General features: G+C 42.9%; 1 protein-coding gene across 1 annotated transcript in view; it reads left to right on the forward strand.

Annotated features, from left to right (window-relative positions):
* Positions 1-6: 6 nt before the first annotated feature.
* tlx2 (T cell leukemia homeobox 2) overlaps positions 7-15952 on the forward strand; it is a 73030-nt gene continuing 57084 nt past the window's right edge. The window contains exon 1 of the mRNA XM_078230711.1: positions 7-230. Coding sequence (XP_078086837.1) covers positions 11-230 — 220 coding nt within the window. The 5' untranslated portion in view covers positions 7-10. The remainder of the gene's footprint in view (positions 231-15952) is intronic.

Below are 15952 nucleotides of genomic sequence, written 5' to 3' on the forward strand. Positions count from 1 at the left end.
TAACATGTCTATGAATATGAATGTAAGTATGAATATGAATGTTAATATGAACAGCGGGGCCGGAGTGATCCGAGTACCCGCTCACAGACCTCACATGCCTCCTCCACCTCTCTCGGCCGGGATGCCAACAGTGCCCTGTCTCCCCAGCATGGGCAACATGGCAAACTTATCTAATTTAACTTTCCCCTGGATGGAGAGCAGCAGGCGTTTTGCCAAAGACAGATTAACAGGTGAGGTCTTGCATTTGTGTGGGTGTTGGGGCGAATGTTTGATATATATTGTGTTGTTTTGTTATCATTTGAAATAATGTTTAAAGAGATCCCGGTCTGTTGGGCAAAGATCAGCCGGGGTTGGGGAGCAATTGGCTCGCTCTCTCAAAGGGTTGGCACGGGCGTTTTGGGGCCGAATGGTCCTCCTGAACGGGTGTTATTCAATGATTCCCTGAAATAAAGCAATGGCAGACACGCGGGGAGGGGGTCAAAATAACTCGAGTGAAGGGATATTAAAATATAGACCACATCCAAAGAGGGAGAGAGAGACGCAATTGGAGACGAGGGGATGTGAAAATTTGGAAAGTGTAAAATGAAAAGAGAGGAATTAATTTGAAAACAGATATGCAAGAGACTTAAATCTCATATTGGAGACAATTTAAAAAAAATAGTGTGAAAAACGAAGAATGCGTTTTTTAAAAAAACAGAGAAACGCGAAAAGGAAACTTCTGAAAAATAAATCGCAGAAAATCTTGAACGTTGAAGAAAATTAACCACCTTTGGAACTAAACAAGGACAAATTGTTGGTGCCGGAATGGAAAGGTTGATCTAATTTCCATTCTTTGGAATGATAGAAGAGATGTTTCGAGTGAGGTGTCTCAGTAATGGTTTGGGCCCAGTTAGTTATCTATTATTAAACACCCTAAAGACAGGACAACGGAATGATATGCTTATATGTAATCTATGTGTATAACCATACTAACACTCTGAAGAAGAACATAATAATGTATAACGTATAGAACGATATTAACGGCCTAAAGAGGAATAACAGAATAATATGGATAATATGTAACACCCTAAATACAGAACAACAGAATTATATATACGTATAATATATGTATGAGCATATATATATAATTATATACAAACATCTAAACACAGAACAGAATAGTAATATTTATAATATATACTAACACCATAAATACAAAAGAACAATAATATATAACCATAATATATACGAACACTCTAAAGACTGAACAACAGAATAATATGCAGCATAAAACAGAACAGAATAATGTATGCATAATATATACTAACATGCTCAATATAGGAAGTATATATAGCAATAATATAATTACAGCCTAAAGAGTGAACAACATAATAACATATACCCTCAAACAGAGCAACAGAATAATGTATGTATAGTATATACTAACACCCTAACTATACCAACATATATAATATACACTAACCCGAATGCACCCTCTCCGTTCCTTCTCTATGTGCGGTATGCTTTGTCTGTGTAGCGCGCAAGCAACAATACTTTTCACTATATACTAATACATGTGACAATAATCAATCAAATCAAATCAAAACACCCTAAATATAGTAAGTATATATAAGTATAATGTACACTAACACCCTAAAACAGAACAGAATAATATATGTATAATATACACACACCCTAAACATAGTAAGTATATAGAACTATAATATAAATTAACACGCTCAAGACTGAACAACAATATCCTAAAACAGAACAGAATAATGTATGTATAATATGTACAAACATTCTAAATATAGTAAATATATCGAACGATAATATATACTAATACACTAAAACAGAACAAAATAATATAATAATAATATGTATGTGCGTATATATACATATATATGATTGAACCAATCACTAAGGACAACCCCAAATACTATATAATTGCCATGTTTTTAGGAATACTCTTCGCGATTCGTTTAATCTTTTATTTAAGAGTTCATGTCTCCAAAACGCATGCATCATTTAAAATGTTTAGTGTGAATTTATCAATAAGGTCTCCCTACGAGTCAGTCGGGGAATTGACTGATATTTATTACAGCGTTATAGCAGCCTGGCTTTATAATGGATCACGGCTTGAAGAAAGTGCTGTTTGGTGCCTCATATTAAATATGATTTCACTTCTAACTGAGGTCGCGTTTGTTTTGAAGACAGACGCATTAACATTATGGATGTTGCTCGCCTCGCCGCGGCGTCAGCGCCGTCCTCTTTGCTCCCACACTGTTCATTTATTTTGTCAGTTTTATTAGCTCCCGGTGGGTTCCCCGCACAAACTCATCCCCCGCCCCGTCTCTCCCAGTTTCCCCAACACTCCGTCCAGAGACAGGACACAGGCTGAAAGCTTGCACCCCGCCGAAACCACACTATTATTAAAAAAAGCTGCAGTAAATCCACAGAGTAACAATCATCCTCTCTAACCGAAAACGTCCAAAGCTTAATAAAAGCAAATTACTGCGGATGTTGCCAGACCTGCTGAGATTTTCCAGCATTTTCCCTTTTAGTTAACGTCTAACGCTTTTTGAGAGGACAATTGCAAAGCTTGGCGTCTTTTCCATAGATGCACAGCATTGTTTGGGGAACTGAGCATTATTTTTCCCATTATTATTATAAATTACAATAGTCACTTTATAATAAGATATAAAAAACTGTACAAAATGTGAACTTGCATGAAATCATTAATTACAATTACGATTTCATACAAGTTCATATTTTGTATATAGACATCTTTTCCCAATACAGATACACGTATATATAAATGAGGTGTAGTGTGTTAATTTTTGTTGGTTTCGGGTCATTCTAATATTCAATAATTTAAATATATATATAAACGAGTTTTTAATTTTTTAAACTGTTTTTTCAATTTGCTTCTTTTAAAATATGTAAAATATAAAGTGATTATTGGCGTGTATGTGACACCGGTCATTATTTGAAAATGAGCTCAGGAAGAATGTCCCGATTGGAAATTAGCGACCAAACCACATCCCCGCGTGTTGGGGAGACAAGTGTTTCGTTCCAAGAGTGGGAAATGTCTGGAATTATCCCCGTACGAATTACCCGAGGCAGCAATATTGGGGGCTTATTTAAGCCTTCAATTTTAAGGGACAATTTAGATTCCGTAATTAAAAGATTAGTGTCGTGGTTAGATGGAGATGGAATCTCCTTGCTGTTGTGACGGTTGGTGCATAGCGAATCCCTGGAATACTTTGCAGATTAACGCACTTTCTTGCAGCGAGATGTACATATTTGAAGGCAGCGTTAGAAGCTGTTGTATAAACGCGCTTCCCACCTCGTGTCTATTCGCCTTCCGCATTTAATAATAATGTGAGCATGTGTGTTTATAATTCGTGGTTCATTAATATTCCAAGTATCTGGGCACACATATGAGTTTGCCGGTATCTGCATGTCTGAATTATTAGGTATAAATCGAATTATAGCGGTGTTCGTGTGACTGGCTGGACTAAATTAATTGGAGGCCCTTTGTAAGTTAGTGATTTTGATAACGATAAAATGATAACGTTGGAAATCCGCAAATACAAGCAGAACATTCTAGAATAAATGCTTTGAGAAGACAATTCTTGAAGATGTGGGCATTGCTGGCTAGGCCAGCATTTATTAATGATTCCTAACCTTCTGGAACCGCCGCTGTCCATATGGTGTCGGTATACCCACCGTGCTGTTCGGGAGGGTGGAAAGGTACCAGTCAATCCTGACGAGGGGTCATGCTGACTCGAAACGTTGGCTCTGCTCTCCCCACAGATGCTGTCAGTCCCGCTGAGTCTCTCCAGCATTTTCTGTTTTTGAACCAGTCAACTTTACTTCAGCCATCAGGTCTAGTCCCTGAAAACCTCTGTTACAAATGATAGTAGAACGCAGTGAACAGCCGTTTGGAGTTAGGGACACCCACGGTGCTGTTGGGGAGGGAGTTCCAGGATTTTGACTCAGCCACAATGTAGGAACGGCGAAATAGGGCAGCACTGTGGCACAGTGGTGAACACAGCTGCCTCACAGTGCCAGGGGCCCCAGTTCGATTGTCTGTGTGGGGGGTTGCACGTTCTCCTTGTGTCTGTGTGGGTTTCCTCTGGGTGCTCTGGTTTCCTCCCAAAGTCTGAAAGACGTGCTGGTCAGGCGCATTGGCCATGCTAAATTCTCCCTTAGCGTACCCGAACAGGCACCGGAGTGTGGCGACCAGGGGAGTTTCACACTAACTTCATTGCAGTGTTGATTAAGTCTACTTGTGACACTACTAAATAAACTTTTTATTCCCAGGTCAGGATGATAAGTGACTTAGAGGGGAACTTGCCCATCATATCCTCGGCTTTCTGTTTGAGGCAAGTTTCTCTGCTATCCCCTTACACATTCTGATCCGATCTTGGAAGCTTCAAATATTGGTGGTGGTGGGGTGAGGGGGAGGTGTGGGGAGATTTGAACCCTAGATCCAGTCTGCCCCTTGAGATGGATGTGAAAGATGCTGGGGAACATTATTCTCGGATGAGCTGGATAATTCCAGTGTTCTATTTATCCCTCAAACAACAGTCACTAAAACGGATATTGTCGAACAGATATCCTGCTGATATTGTAGGATCTTGTCTTTCTTTATTTTTCTTTCGCTCCCCACTTATTTCCCCTATTTTATCCCCTTCCCTTACCTTTTCTCCCCCTTTGCTTCCCTTTTCCCCTTTTTTCTCAATTTTACTCTCCTACACATCCCCCCACCCCCCCTCCCCATCTTCACCTATCACCGCTTACCCTCTGATTTCGGCTTCTCTGCCGTTTGGCCATTCACACCTTCTATTCTCTCTATGGGCTGCCATTAGCAGCCTTTTCCCCTTTGTTTTTGTAGCTACAGCTCATCGTTCATTCTCTCACCCTGCAGTATAAATATCTGATGTGGAGATGCCGGCGTTGGACTGGGGTAAACACAGTAAGAAGTTTAACAACACCAGGTTGTGAACAGAATTCCCACTCACCTGAAGAAGGGGCTTGGAGCTCCGAAAGCTTGTGTGGCTTTTGCTACCAAATAAACCTGTTGGACTTTAACCTGGTGTTGTTAAACTTCTTACTGTATAAATATCTCCCATTTTCTATGCCTTCTAGCTTTGACAAAGGGTCTTCGAAACGTCAGCTTTTTTCTCTCCTGCTGCCAGACCTGCTGACATTTTCCAGCATTTTCCCTTTTGCTTCTGGAATCGTGCTGGATGCGAATTCACTCTCCCAATGCCCGTGCATGTCAAGACGTATGTGGGACTGGAGTCAGATCTGGACTTTAACTTTGTTCCTCTCCACAGATGCTGCCAGACCTGCTGAGTTTCCCCCCTACCCCCCAGCACCTTCTGTTCTTATTCCAGTGGGCCTGGGAATGAACTACATAAATGAAGGTCATTATTTTTCTTGGCCTGATCTACATCGTTTTATGTGTCCGGGAATACGCCCTGTGATAACCTGCATTGCGATCTTTTAAACATCTTCAGCACTTTCTGTTTGTGTTCGGTGGCAGTCGGCTAACTTCCTGCCGCAGTCGCAAAGCTACACGCAGCATGAATCATATCCCAATCTGACAAGAGTCTGGATTTGATCCATAAACACAGCCGGTCGCAAACTGAGGCAGCATTAACCCGTGAGAAGGCGCCGGGCGCCGAGGGAACTCGCCTCACTTCACACGGTTCCTGCGTGAGGGGGGAAAGTGCTTGACCACACTGCCCCTATAAATTAACCCAAGTGTTTCCGAAGGCGCCGCGGGCAATTGTCTCATCCGTTTGTATTTACAAATCAACTGGGAGGAAAAGAGACGAGAGAGAGAGGGGGGGTGGGGGCGTTGGGGAGAGGCAATAAGAAAGAAAGTTGTGTGTGGGGTGGAGATAGATTGTGACAGATTAAAATGTATGGGCGCAAAGACAGAAATGGGGATTAAAATGGGGACGACATGAAGATAGAAAAGGGAGAGAGGAAAAATAAATAGTAGATGGGGGAAAGATAGATGAAAAGGACGAAAGCATGAGGGAGAAGGAATTAAGTTTTAAAGTTTAAGTTTAAAGTTTATTTATTAGTGTCACCAGTAGGTTTACATTAACACTTAATGAAGTCACTGTGAAAAGAACTGAGGGGAGATTGTGAGATAGTGCTGGAATAAATGGGGGGAAAGATTTCAGCTGTTACAATTACAGCCTTTTATTTCCTAACGGATAATTTCCCGCCCCTGGTGTTATCCAAAATGAGCAACTTTCAGCGGAAAGACCGGGTTTGATTCAGACGCTGCAACATCAGATGCTATGTGAGGGAGACTCTGCTGTTTGTCGATTTGCAATTTGACAAGCGACAAGAAAAATTGCAGTGAAACAGCGCTTGTTGAAGTGTTTATTTTATATGAAGTGTCACTGGACTGGGACTCAACCAGCTCCCTGCGGCTCCCCCACTACTGTCTAAACCCTCCCTCCGCCCTTGTATGTAGTCTTTATATATATATAAATTTAAATACAATATAGCGATTGGCAGACTCACAATGTAAACTAAATTAGTGATAAAGGTTCATGCCCAAGCGAACCCAATATCAATGCGTGAGGAATGAACGTGGGAATGTTTGACCAGTCTCTCTCGGCCTTTATTGCAAACTCAACCCCCCCTCCCCCCCACCCCCCTCCGCCCTCCGGCCCCTTCCCTCCCGGGTAGACCCTAGGGAGAAAATAACCCCATATTCCAGCCATTGACTTTGCACCGCCCAACTGTGGACCTGTGTTCCAAATCTGAATTCACTGAATACAGCACAGGAGGCCATTCGGTCTATCTGTCAGTGCCAGCTTCGTGGAAAGAGCTATCTAATTTAATAGATAAACGCAAAAACACTGCGGATGCTGGAATCTGAAAGAAAAGCAGAAAAATGCTGGAAAATCTCAGCAGGTCTGACAGCATCTAGACTCGAAACGTTGGCTCTACCCTCTCTCCAAATAAACCTGTCGGACTTTAACCTGGTGTTGTCAGACTTCTTACTGTGTCTACTCTCTCTCCACAGACCTGCTGAGATTTTCCAGCATTTTTCTGTTTTTATTTCTAATTAATCTCATTCCACTGCCTCTTCTGCCGTAATTTTGATTCCCCTACCTTTTCCAGTATTTAATTAATACGCTTTGAGAGTTAATGTTCAATATGTTCCTTTTCCCTTTCAGAGATCTTCTGGATCATTGCAATTTGCTATATAAAATCTTAACTTTTTTTAAATTAATTCTCTTAAATCTGTTTCCACTGGTTACCGATCCTTCTGCCGTTGTAAACCGTTCATCCTTGCTCACATTGCCAAACGTCTTCCAAATTTTGAACGCCTCTGTTTAATGCATATTCATTTCATTTGCCACTGTTCCGCCCACCTCCCTGACTAATAGGTCTATTCATTGCCTCAGTCATGTAGGTATTAATCTGTGAATGTAGCAACATGTTGTATTAGCGGTAAAGGTCTGTGAGGAGTTGGAAACAGGTTAGCGCGCAGAAGCAAATGAGTGTGTTATCTGAATGGAGACAGAAAGAGGCCCAAATATGCGCTTCAGATCTAAACACAGGATCAGGGAGAGGCGAGATTCATTTCCAAACTTGTACTCCACGTGCACCCAACCCCCACCCCCCGCCCAACTCACCAAACATAGCTGCCCTGCAACAATATTTAAGCTCACAGGGATAAACACCCGGGGAGAATATTCATAGCTGGAGTGTTATGACTGTATGGAGAGAAAGAGATTCATTCATAAGGATATTTACTTAGACAACACAAAACAAAACAGGCTCCAGGGAGTAGAGGTAATCGGATAATCATTTCAAAGAAGCGGGACAGATATGACGGGCCGAATGGCCTCTCTCTGAGATGGGTGATTTTATCATACAATGAAAAGACCAATACAATAGTTGGGCAGCAGCAACAGTTATCCGCAGTGGCTCACTTGGTATTGTCTGAGTCAGAAGGCCTAGTCTCCACCACCACCACCAGCGGCTCAAGGGCAATTAAGGATGGGCAATAAATGCTGACCTAGCCAGCCACACCCACATCCCATGAATGATTTTTTAAATTCAAAGCTGGAACTGACAGCTCCTTGCAGTACCGAGTGGTGCTGTCTTTTGTGCGAGACCTCAAACCAAGTCCCCAAAATGTAACCCCTGGTTGCTGTAAAAAGAGGGCACATTGAGAGCCCGAATTCTACTGCCCCGCCCACCACATGAATTGGAGCGGGCGAGGGGCGGACAATTGGAAGGTCCGTTGACCTCGGGTGGGATTTCCCGGTCTTGGGGTCGAGTGAGGCCATAAAATCCCATCTATAGAGTCACAGAGTAATTGAGCACGAAACAGGCCATTCAGCCCAACAGGTCCATGCCAACCATGGTGCCCTCCTAGTTAATCCCAATTGCCCGCATTTAGCCCATATCCCTCTAATCCTTTTCAATCCATGTATTTATCCAAATGCTTTTTAAATGTTGCTATTTTACCCGCCTTAACCACTGTCTCTGGCAGCTCATTCCATATACGCCCCACCCTCTGTGTGAAGAAGTTGCCCTGCAGGTCCCTTTTAAATCTTTCCTCTTTCACTTCACACCTACGCCCTCTAGTTTACAATTCCCCTTCCATGGGGAAAAATGTGCGTTCATTCTATCTGTGCCCCTCGTGATTTTATACACCTCAATAAGGTCATCCCTCATTCTCTATGTTTAAGGTGAGAGGGGAAAGATACAAAAGGGTCCAGAGAGGCAGTTTTTTCACGCAGAGGGTGGTGAGTGTCTGGAACATGCTGCCAGAGGCAGTAGTAGAGGCAGGTACAATTTTGTCTTTTAAAATGCATTTGGACAGTTACATGGATAAGATGGGCATAGAGAGATATGGGCCAAATGCGGGCAATTGGGACTAGCTTAGCGGTAAAAACCAGGCAGCATGGACAAGTTGGGCTGAAGGGCCAGTTTCCATACTGTAAACCCCCATGACTCTATGACTCAGTCTCCTGAACAAGGGCAGGGGAGTTCTCCATGGGCCAGTATTTATCCCGCACTCAACATCACTCGTTACTGTAAATGTTTACAATGGGAGTTTGTTGTGGGCATTGGCTGCTCTTTTACAATAGCCAAAAAGTGGCTGTAAAGTGCTCTGGGGTGTCCTGAAGTGGGCGAACGGCACTCTGTTACTGCAAGTCTCTTTATAAAGATGGTTCTTTAAGACGAGCAGTTGATTGCCCTGGTTGATGCCATTTGAACACGGGGAGATTAAATGCAATCCAGTGTGTGAAAAGACTCTTCTTCCAGAGGCTATTCCGAAGCTGAAATATGAACAGGCATTCAATCCATACAACCCACAGGCTTTTCAGAGTTTGACCCATTGCGCTCATTAACACCCATCAATTAGAGATTTAACTGCTGTTCAATCTGCCTGGTGTCTGCGCTGTGGAACCTTCCATTATTCCACCAAAAGTAACTCCGAATATAATATGTTCCAAACAGTTCTACATCCACCACCATAACTTTGGAAAAATTTATTCACAAACGGCAAGAAATGTCGTGAGTGCAAACATGTTATAATAGTTGCTGAGCAAACCTCACAGCCGGATTCAATTCTGGCCTCAGGTCACTGTCTGTGTGGAGTTTGCACATTCTCCCAGTGTCTGTGTGGGTTTCCTCCGGGTGCTCTGGTTTCCTCCCACAGTCCAAAGATGTGCTGGTTAGGTTGATTGGCCATGATAAGTTGCCCCTTAGTGTCAGGGAGATTAGGAGGGTAAATATGTGGGGTTACGGGGACGGGACCTGGGTGGGATTGTTGTCGATGCAGACTCGATGGGCTAAATACCTTCTTCTGCACTGTAGTGATTCTATGATTCCATGAAACCTGAAATATATTGCATAATGGTTAATGCTGTTCCATATATAAAATATAAATCATTTATTTATGGAACAAAAAAAGCGGCATGTCATCCAGTGTATGATTTACTATCTATATATATGTAATAAAAGGATGTTCCTCATGGTGGGGTGTCCAGAGTCAGGGTTACAGTCTAAGGATACAGGGTAGACCATTTAGGACAGAGGTGAGGAGAAATTTCTTCACCCAAAGAGTGGTCAGCCTGTGGAATCAGCTACCACAGAAAGTAGTTGAGGCCAAAATATTGAATGCTTTCAAGAGGCAGTTAGATAGCACTTGAGGTGAAGGGAATCAAAGCATATGAGTCAAGGCAGGATCAGTCTATTGAGTTGGATGATCAGCCATGATCATAATGAATGGCGGAGCGTGCTTGAAGGGCCGAATGGCCTCCTCCTGCTCCTATTTTCTATGTTTCGATATGTGTATAATTTAAATACAACATTAGATTAAATAATCCACCAGCCTTGAACTCATGGATCCATCTTTTAAATTAAAAATATATATATTTCAACAAAGAACAAAGAACAATACAGCACAGGAACAGGCCCTTCGGCCCTCCAAGCCCGCGCCGCTCCCTGGTCCAAACTAGACCATTCTTTTGTATCCCTCCATTCCCACTCCGTTCATATGGCTGTCTAGATAAGTCTTAAACGTTCCCAGTGTGTCCGCCTCCACCACCTTGCCTGGCAGCGCATTCCAGGCCCCCACCACCCTCTGCGTAAAATATATCCTTCTGATATCTGTGTTAAACCTCCCCCCCCTTCACCTTGAACCTATGACCGCTCGTGAACGTCACCACCGACCTGGGGAAAAGCTTCCCACCGTTCACCCTATCTATGCCTTTCATAATTTTATACACCTCTATTAAGTCTCCCCTCATCCTCCGTCTTTCTAGGGAGAACAACCCCAGTTTACCCAATCTCTCCTCATAACCAAGCCCCCCCATACCAGGCAACATCCTGGTAAACCTCCTCTGCACTCTCTCCAAAGCCTCCACGTCCTTCTGGTAGTGTGGCGACCAGAACTGGACGCAGTATTCCAAATGCGGCCGAACCAACGTTCTATACATCTGCAACATCAGACCCCAACTTTTATACTCTATGCCCCGTCCTATAAAGGCAAGCATGCCATATGCCTTCTTCACCACCTTCTCCACCTGTGACGTCACCTTCAAGGATCTGTGGACTTGCACACCTAGGTCCCTCTGCGTATCTACACCCTTTATGGTTCTGCCATTTATCGTATAGCTCCTCCCTACATTATTTCTACCAAAATGCATCACTTCGCATTTATCAGGATTGAACTCCATCTGACATTTCTTTGCCCAAATTTCCAGCCTATCTATATCCTTCTGTAGTTTCTGACAATGCTCCTCATTATCTGCAAGTCCTGCCAATTTTGTGTCGTCCGCAAACTTACTGATCACCCCAGTTACACCTTCTTCCAGATCATTTATATAAATCACAAACAGCAGAGGTCCCAATACAGAGCCCTGCGGAACACCACTAGTCACAGGCCTCCAGCCGGAAAAAGACCCTTCCACTACCACCCTCTGTCTTCTGTGACCAAGCCAGTTCTCCACCCATCTAGCCACCTCCCCCTTTATCCCACGAGATCCAACCTTTTTCACCAGTCTACCATGAGGGACTTTGTCAAACGCTTTACTAAAGTCCATATAGACGACATCCACGGCCCTTCCCTCGTCAACCATTCTGGTCACTTCTTCAAAAAACTTCACCAGGTTAGTGAGGCATGACCTCCCTCTCACAAAACCATGCTGACTATCGTTAATGAGTTTATTCCTTTCTAAATGCGCATACATCCTATCTCTAAGAATCTTCTCCAACAACTTCCCCACCACGGACGTCAAGCTCACCGGCCTATAATTACCCGGGTTATCCTCCCTACCCTTCTTAAATAACGGGACCACATTAGCTATCCTCCAATCCTCTGGGACCTCACCTGCGTCCAGTGATGAGACAAAGATTTGCGTCAGTAATAAATGTGTAATTTAGTGGCCGATTGATAGCTACCCAGCCAGTTACACATATACTTAGGGTGTGAGCGCGGGAGTATATGGGCCTGGACATATACATATTTTAAAGACATTGTCCAAAGTATTGTGTCTGCTGTGTGTAGGTAGGGCTATTGATTTCCAGCTCCCGTTACCTTCCCATCCCCAATCTTGTTTCAAACCGCCGACTGTACACTCTAATTAAGCACCACGACACATCATTCTGTCCCTCTCCCACCTCACATCTTCACTTAGTAGCAGGACTTTCTTGTCCTGACACCGGGGACAGGGATTTATCCCGGAATCCGCCCTGGGCCACATGAGTCTCAGTACAAACCGCCCCCCCGCCCCCAATTCACCAGCCCCCTTCTGTATCATCAGTGATGCTATGTGTATTTTTAACACAAACAAGATTAGAAAAAAAACAGTTAAGCGCATTGAAAAGCAAATGTAACCAATAGGATTGGTGATGGATGATGGAGAGAACACTGGTGTTTATAGTAACACACAAAATATCGCTTTCCCTACATTCCAGTCCATACATACACAGCCAGGGAGCCCGTTTCTCACACATAGAACCGGGAAGCGAAGCACAATGTCATAGAAAACAATTATAGAGTCTTGATAAATATAATAGTTCAGTAATTGTCTTCCTTACATTATAGTAGATTGTTCTTATTGATTAGTTTGACTGTGCAAGAAATAGTTTGCCCGTCTGGTGTACATATTGGAACACGTAAATCACATATTATATCCACGCAGAGGTTTTGTATGGGCTTGTATACATTCACATATAGACTATGCCGTTACTTCCCTTGTCTATAAATGTTTGCATTCCATAAAACATAGCTGGTTACTGAAATCCACTTCCAGCCCCGCTAGCCACCTTTTCTTTCCCAATCCGTGCACTTTATTCATGTGCTTTCCACAACCCTGATTTTATTTTGAACGCTATAATTTCCTCACTGATTGGTTAGTTGAGATTAGACTGGGGGAGGTCATGAAGCTCTTGAACTGGTGGCTCCGAATAGTGAAATCTGAGCCGTACACAGAGGCGAATTTGAACAGCAGACGATGCCCATCAATATTTCACCAGAAGAATAAGTTGGTTAGAATTCGTTTTATCAAGGATTAGATCCACATTGAACATTTTGTGAGGGAAACTATTATTTTAGCGCTGTGTAAGTGTATAAATGCCTAAGTATACACGCACATTTACATTTAAATATGTGTGTGTGTATGTAGTGGTATTGCCACTGGACTAGTAATCCAGAGATCTAGGGTAATGCTCTGGGGACCTGGCTTCCAATTCCACCACGCAGATGGTGAAATTTGAATTCAATAAAAATCTGGAATTAAAAGTCGAATGATGACCATAAAACAAAACCATTGTGATTGTAAAAAAAAGATATCTTGAGGGAAGGAAATCTGTCATCCTTACCCGGTCTGGCCTACATGTGACTCCAGACCCACAGCAATGTGGTTGACCCTTAAATGCCCTCTCAAGTTGAAGGGTATTTAGGGATGGGCAATAAATGCTGGCCCAACCAGTGGTGCCCACATCCCATGGAAGCATTAAAAAAAATATGTGTGTAATACAGCTATGTGTGTAGAGAAACTGTTCTCTCCAGATGCAGCATGCAGGAACTCCGATATTTTCTCACTTTAACACAGCTTGACTTCATCCCATTTGCTCAACCCCTCCACAGCCTCCAAGTTATCAGACTGCTTGTCCAGCATCCAACATTGGATAGACAGAAATCTCCTCAATTAAATATTGAAGAAACTGAAGCCATTTCCCTTGGTCCACGCCATAAGCTCTCGCCACCAAACCCATCGTCTTCTTGGCAATGGTCCGATGCTGAACCATATTCTACCTTCCATAAACTTGAGATCAACCAAACCACTGCTATCTCGCAGTAACCCCATGCCGACACTATAGTTAAGAAAGCCCACCAACATCTCTACTTTCTCAGAAGACTAAGGAAATTTAGCATGTCAGTTACAACTCTCACCAACCTTTACAGATGCACCAGAGAAAGCATTCTTTCTGGTTGTATCACAGCTTGGTATGGCTCCTGCTCTGCCCAAGACCGCAAGGAACTACAAAAGGTCATGAGTGTAGCCCAATCCATCACGCCAACCAACCTCCCATCCATTGACTCTGTCTACACTTCCCGCTGCCTCAGCAATGCAGCCAGCATAATTAAGGGCCTCACGCACTCCAGACATTCTCTCTTCCACCTTCTTCCGTTGGGAAAGAGATACAAAAGTCTGAGGTCACGTACCAACCAACACAGGAACAACTTCTTCCCTGCTGCTGTCAGATTTTTGAATGGACTTACCTTGCATTAAGTTGATCTTTCTCTACACCCTAGCTATGATTTCAACACTATATTTTGCACTCTGTCCTTTCCTTCTCTATGGACGGTATGCTTTGTCCGTATAGCACGCAAGAAACAATACTTTTCACTGTAAGTTAATACATGTGATAATAATAAGTCAAATCAAATGAAAATCAAATCAGTAAATCCTGTTCACACAAATTTCGCTGTGCTTACTGATCTGTACTGGCTCCCAGTTAAGCAAAGCCCCAATTATAAAATTATCATTCTTGCTTTACAAATGCCACCATGTCTTGATCACCCCCCCACCCACCCGATTACCCCCCAACCGCCCACCCCCCGCCCCCCACCCACCCACCACTTCCCCAATCTCTGCAATCTCCTTCAGCTCTACAACGCTCTGTGATATCTGTTTCTCTAATTCTGGCCCCTGTACATCCCCAAATTTAATTGCTCCACCACCCATTTAGCATGGCCAATGTTTTTCACTGTGTACTAATACATGTGACAATAATAAATCAAATCAAATCAAATAGGATCACTATTGATGGTGCCTTCAGCTGCCTAGGCTCCAAGCTCTGGAAATCCCTTTCACCTCACTTGCATTCTATCAGACCCTCCTTAAAAGCTATCCCTATAAGCAAGCTTTTGGTCACCTGCCCTAACATCTCCTAATGTGGCTTGGTGTGAAATTGTATTTTATAATGTCTCGGCAAAGTGCCTCAGGATGTTGAATGATGTTAAAGCTGCTACATAAATGCAAATTGTTGCTGTTGATGTTGTATAACTCCAGATAATAAAGGCAACTCACAAACATTTACCACAATTCATCGAATCATATAATCCCTACAGTGCAAAAGGAGGACATCAAGCCTGCACTGACATCAGTTCCAACGAGGCTTGAGTGGAGGGATTGAGCAAATTGTGGTGAAGTTAAGCTGTGTTAAAGTGAGAAAATATCGGGGTCCCTATGTACATGCATACTGCACCTACAGAGAACAGTTTCTCCAGACACCTACCTGCATTACACACATATATTAGCAGGGAGTATACGTAACCCCACATATATTCCCTGCTAATCTCCCCTGACACTAAGGGGCAATTCGCTGCTATTTACAGCCTCATCAATCTTGGCTTGTCTTGTGGTTAGTCACTTGCGGAGTAAATTTAAAATTTATATCCATGCCTGCTTTACTTTTCATATACCCCAAGTTACCAGTATCAACAGAATTTAAGGTGTGTTTACACTTGTCATGATCTTGGACCAGACCCCCCAAGCTTTTTAGGGGAATTTCACAGTAACCTAATTGCATTGTTAATGTAAGCCTTATTTGTGACATGAATAAATAAACTTTAAACTAAACTTTTGGTAGGATTCGATTTGGGACAAATAATTAGCCTAAGTGAGAATTACAGGAGAGTCACTTTGGAGTGAGTTCAAGCGAGGGTCGCTATTGCTAAGCTGTGTTTAGTATCGGCGTGAAAGTGGTGGTGCTGCAACAACATTTGTGAGTGAAGCCTCAGTATTCAGGATTTGTTCAGCAACAAGGCAACAACCCTGAATCTGAGCCTTTCCAAAGATCAGAGACAACAAATTCCAACCAGGGAATCAGGGAATAAGAAATCTTCAGTGAAAGAGACTTGTGGGAACTTGCTGAGGAGATGTTCACCCGTGTT

Source organism: Mustelus asterias, chromosome 1, assembly GCF_964213995.1.
Source record: "Mustelus asterias chromosome 1, sMusAst1.hap1.1, whole genome shotgun sequence".
Taxonomy (NCBI): Eukaryota; Metazoa; Chordata; class Chondrichthyes; order Carcharhiniformes; family Triakidae; genus Mustelus; species Mustelus asterias.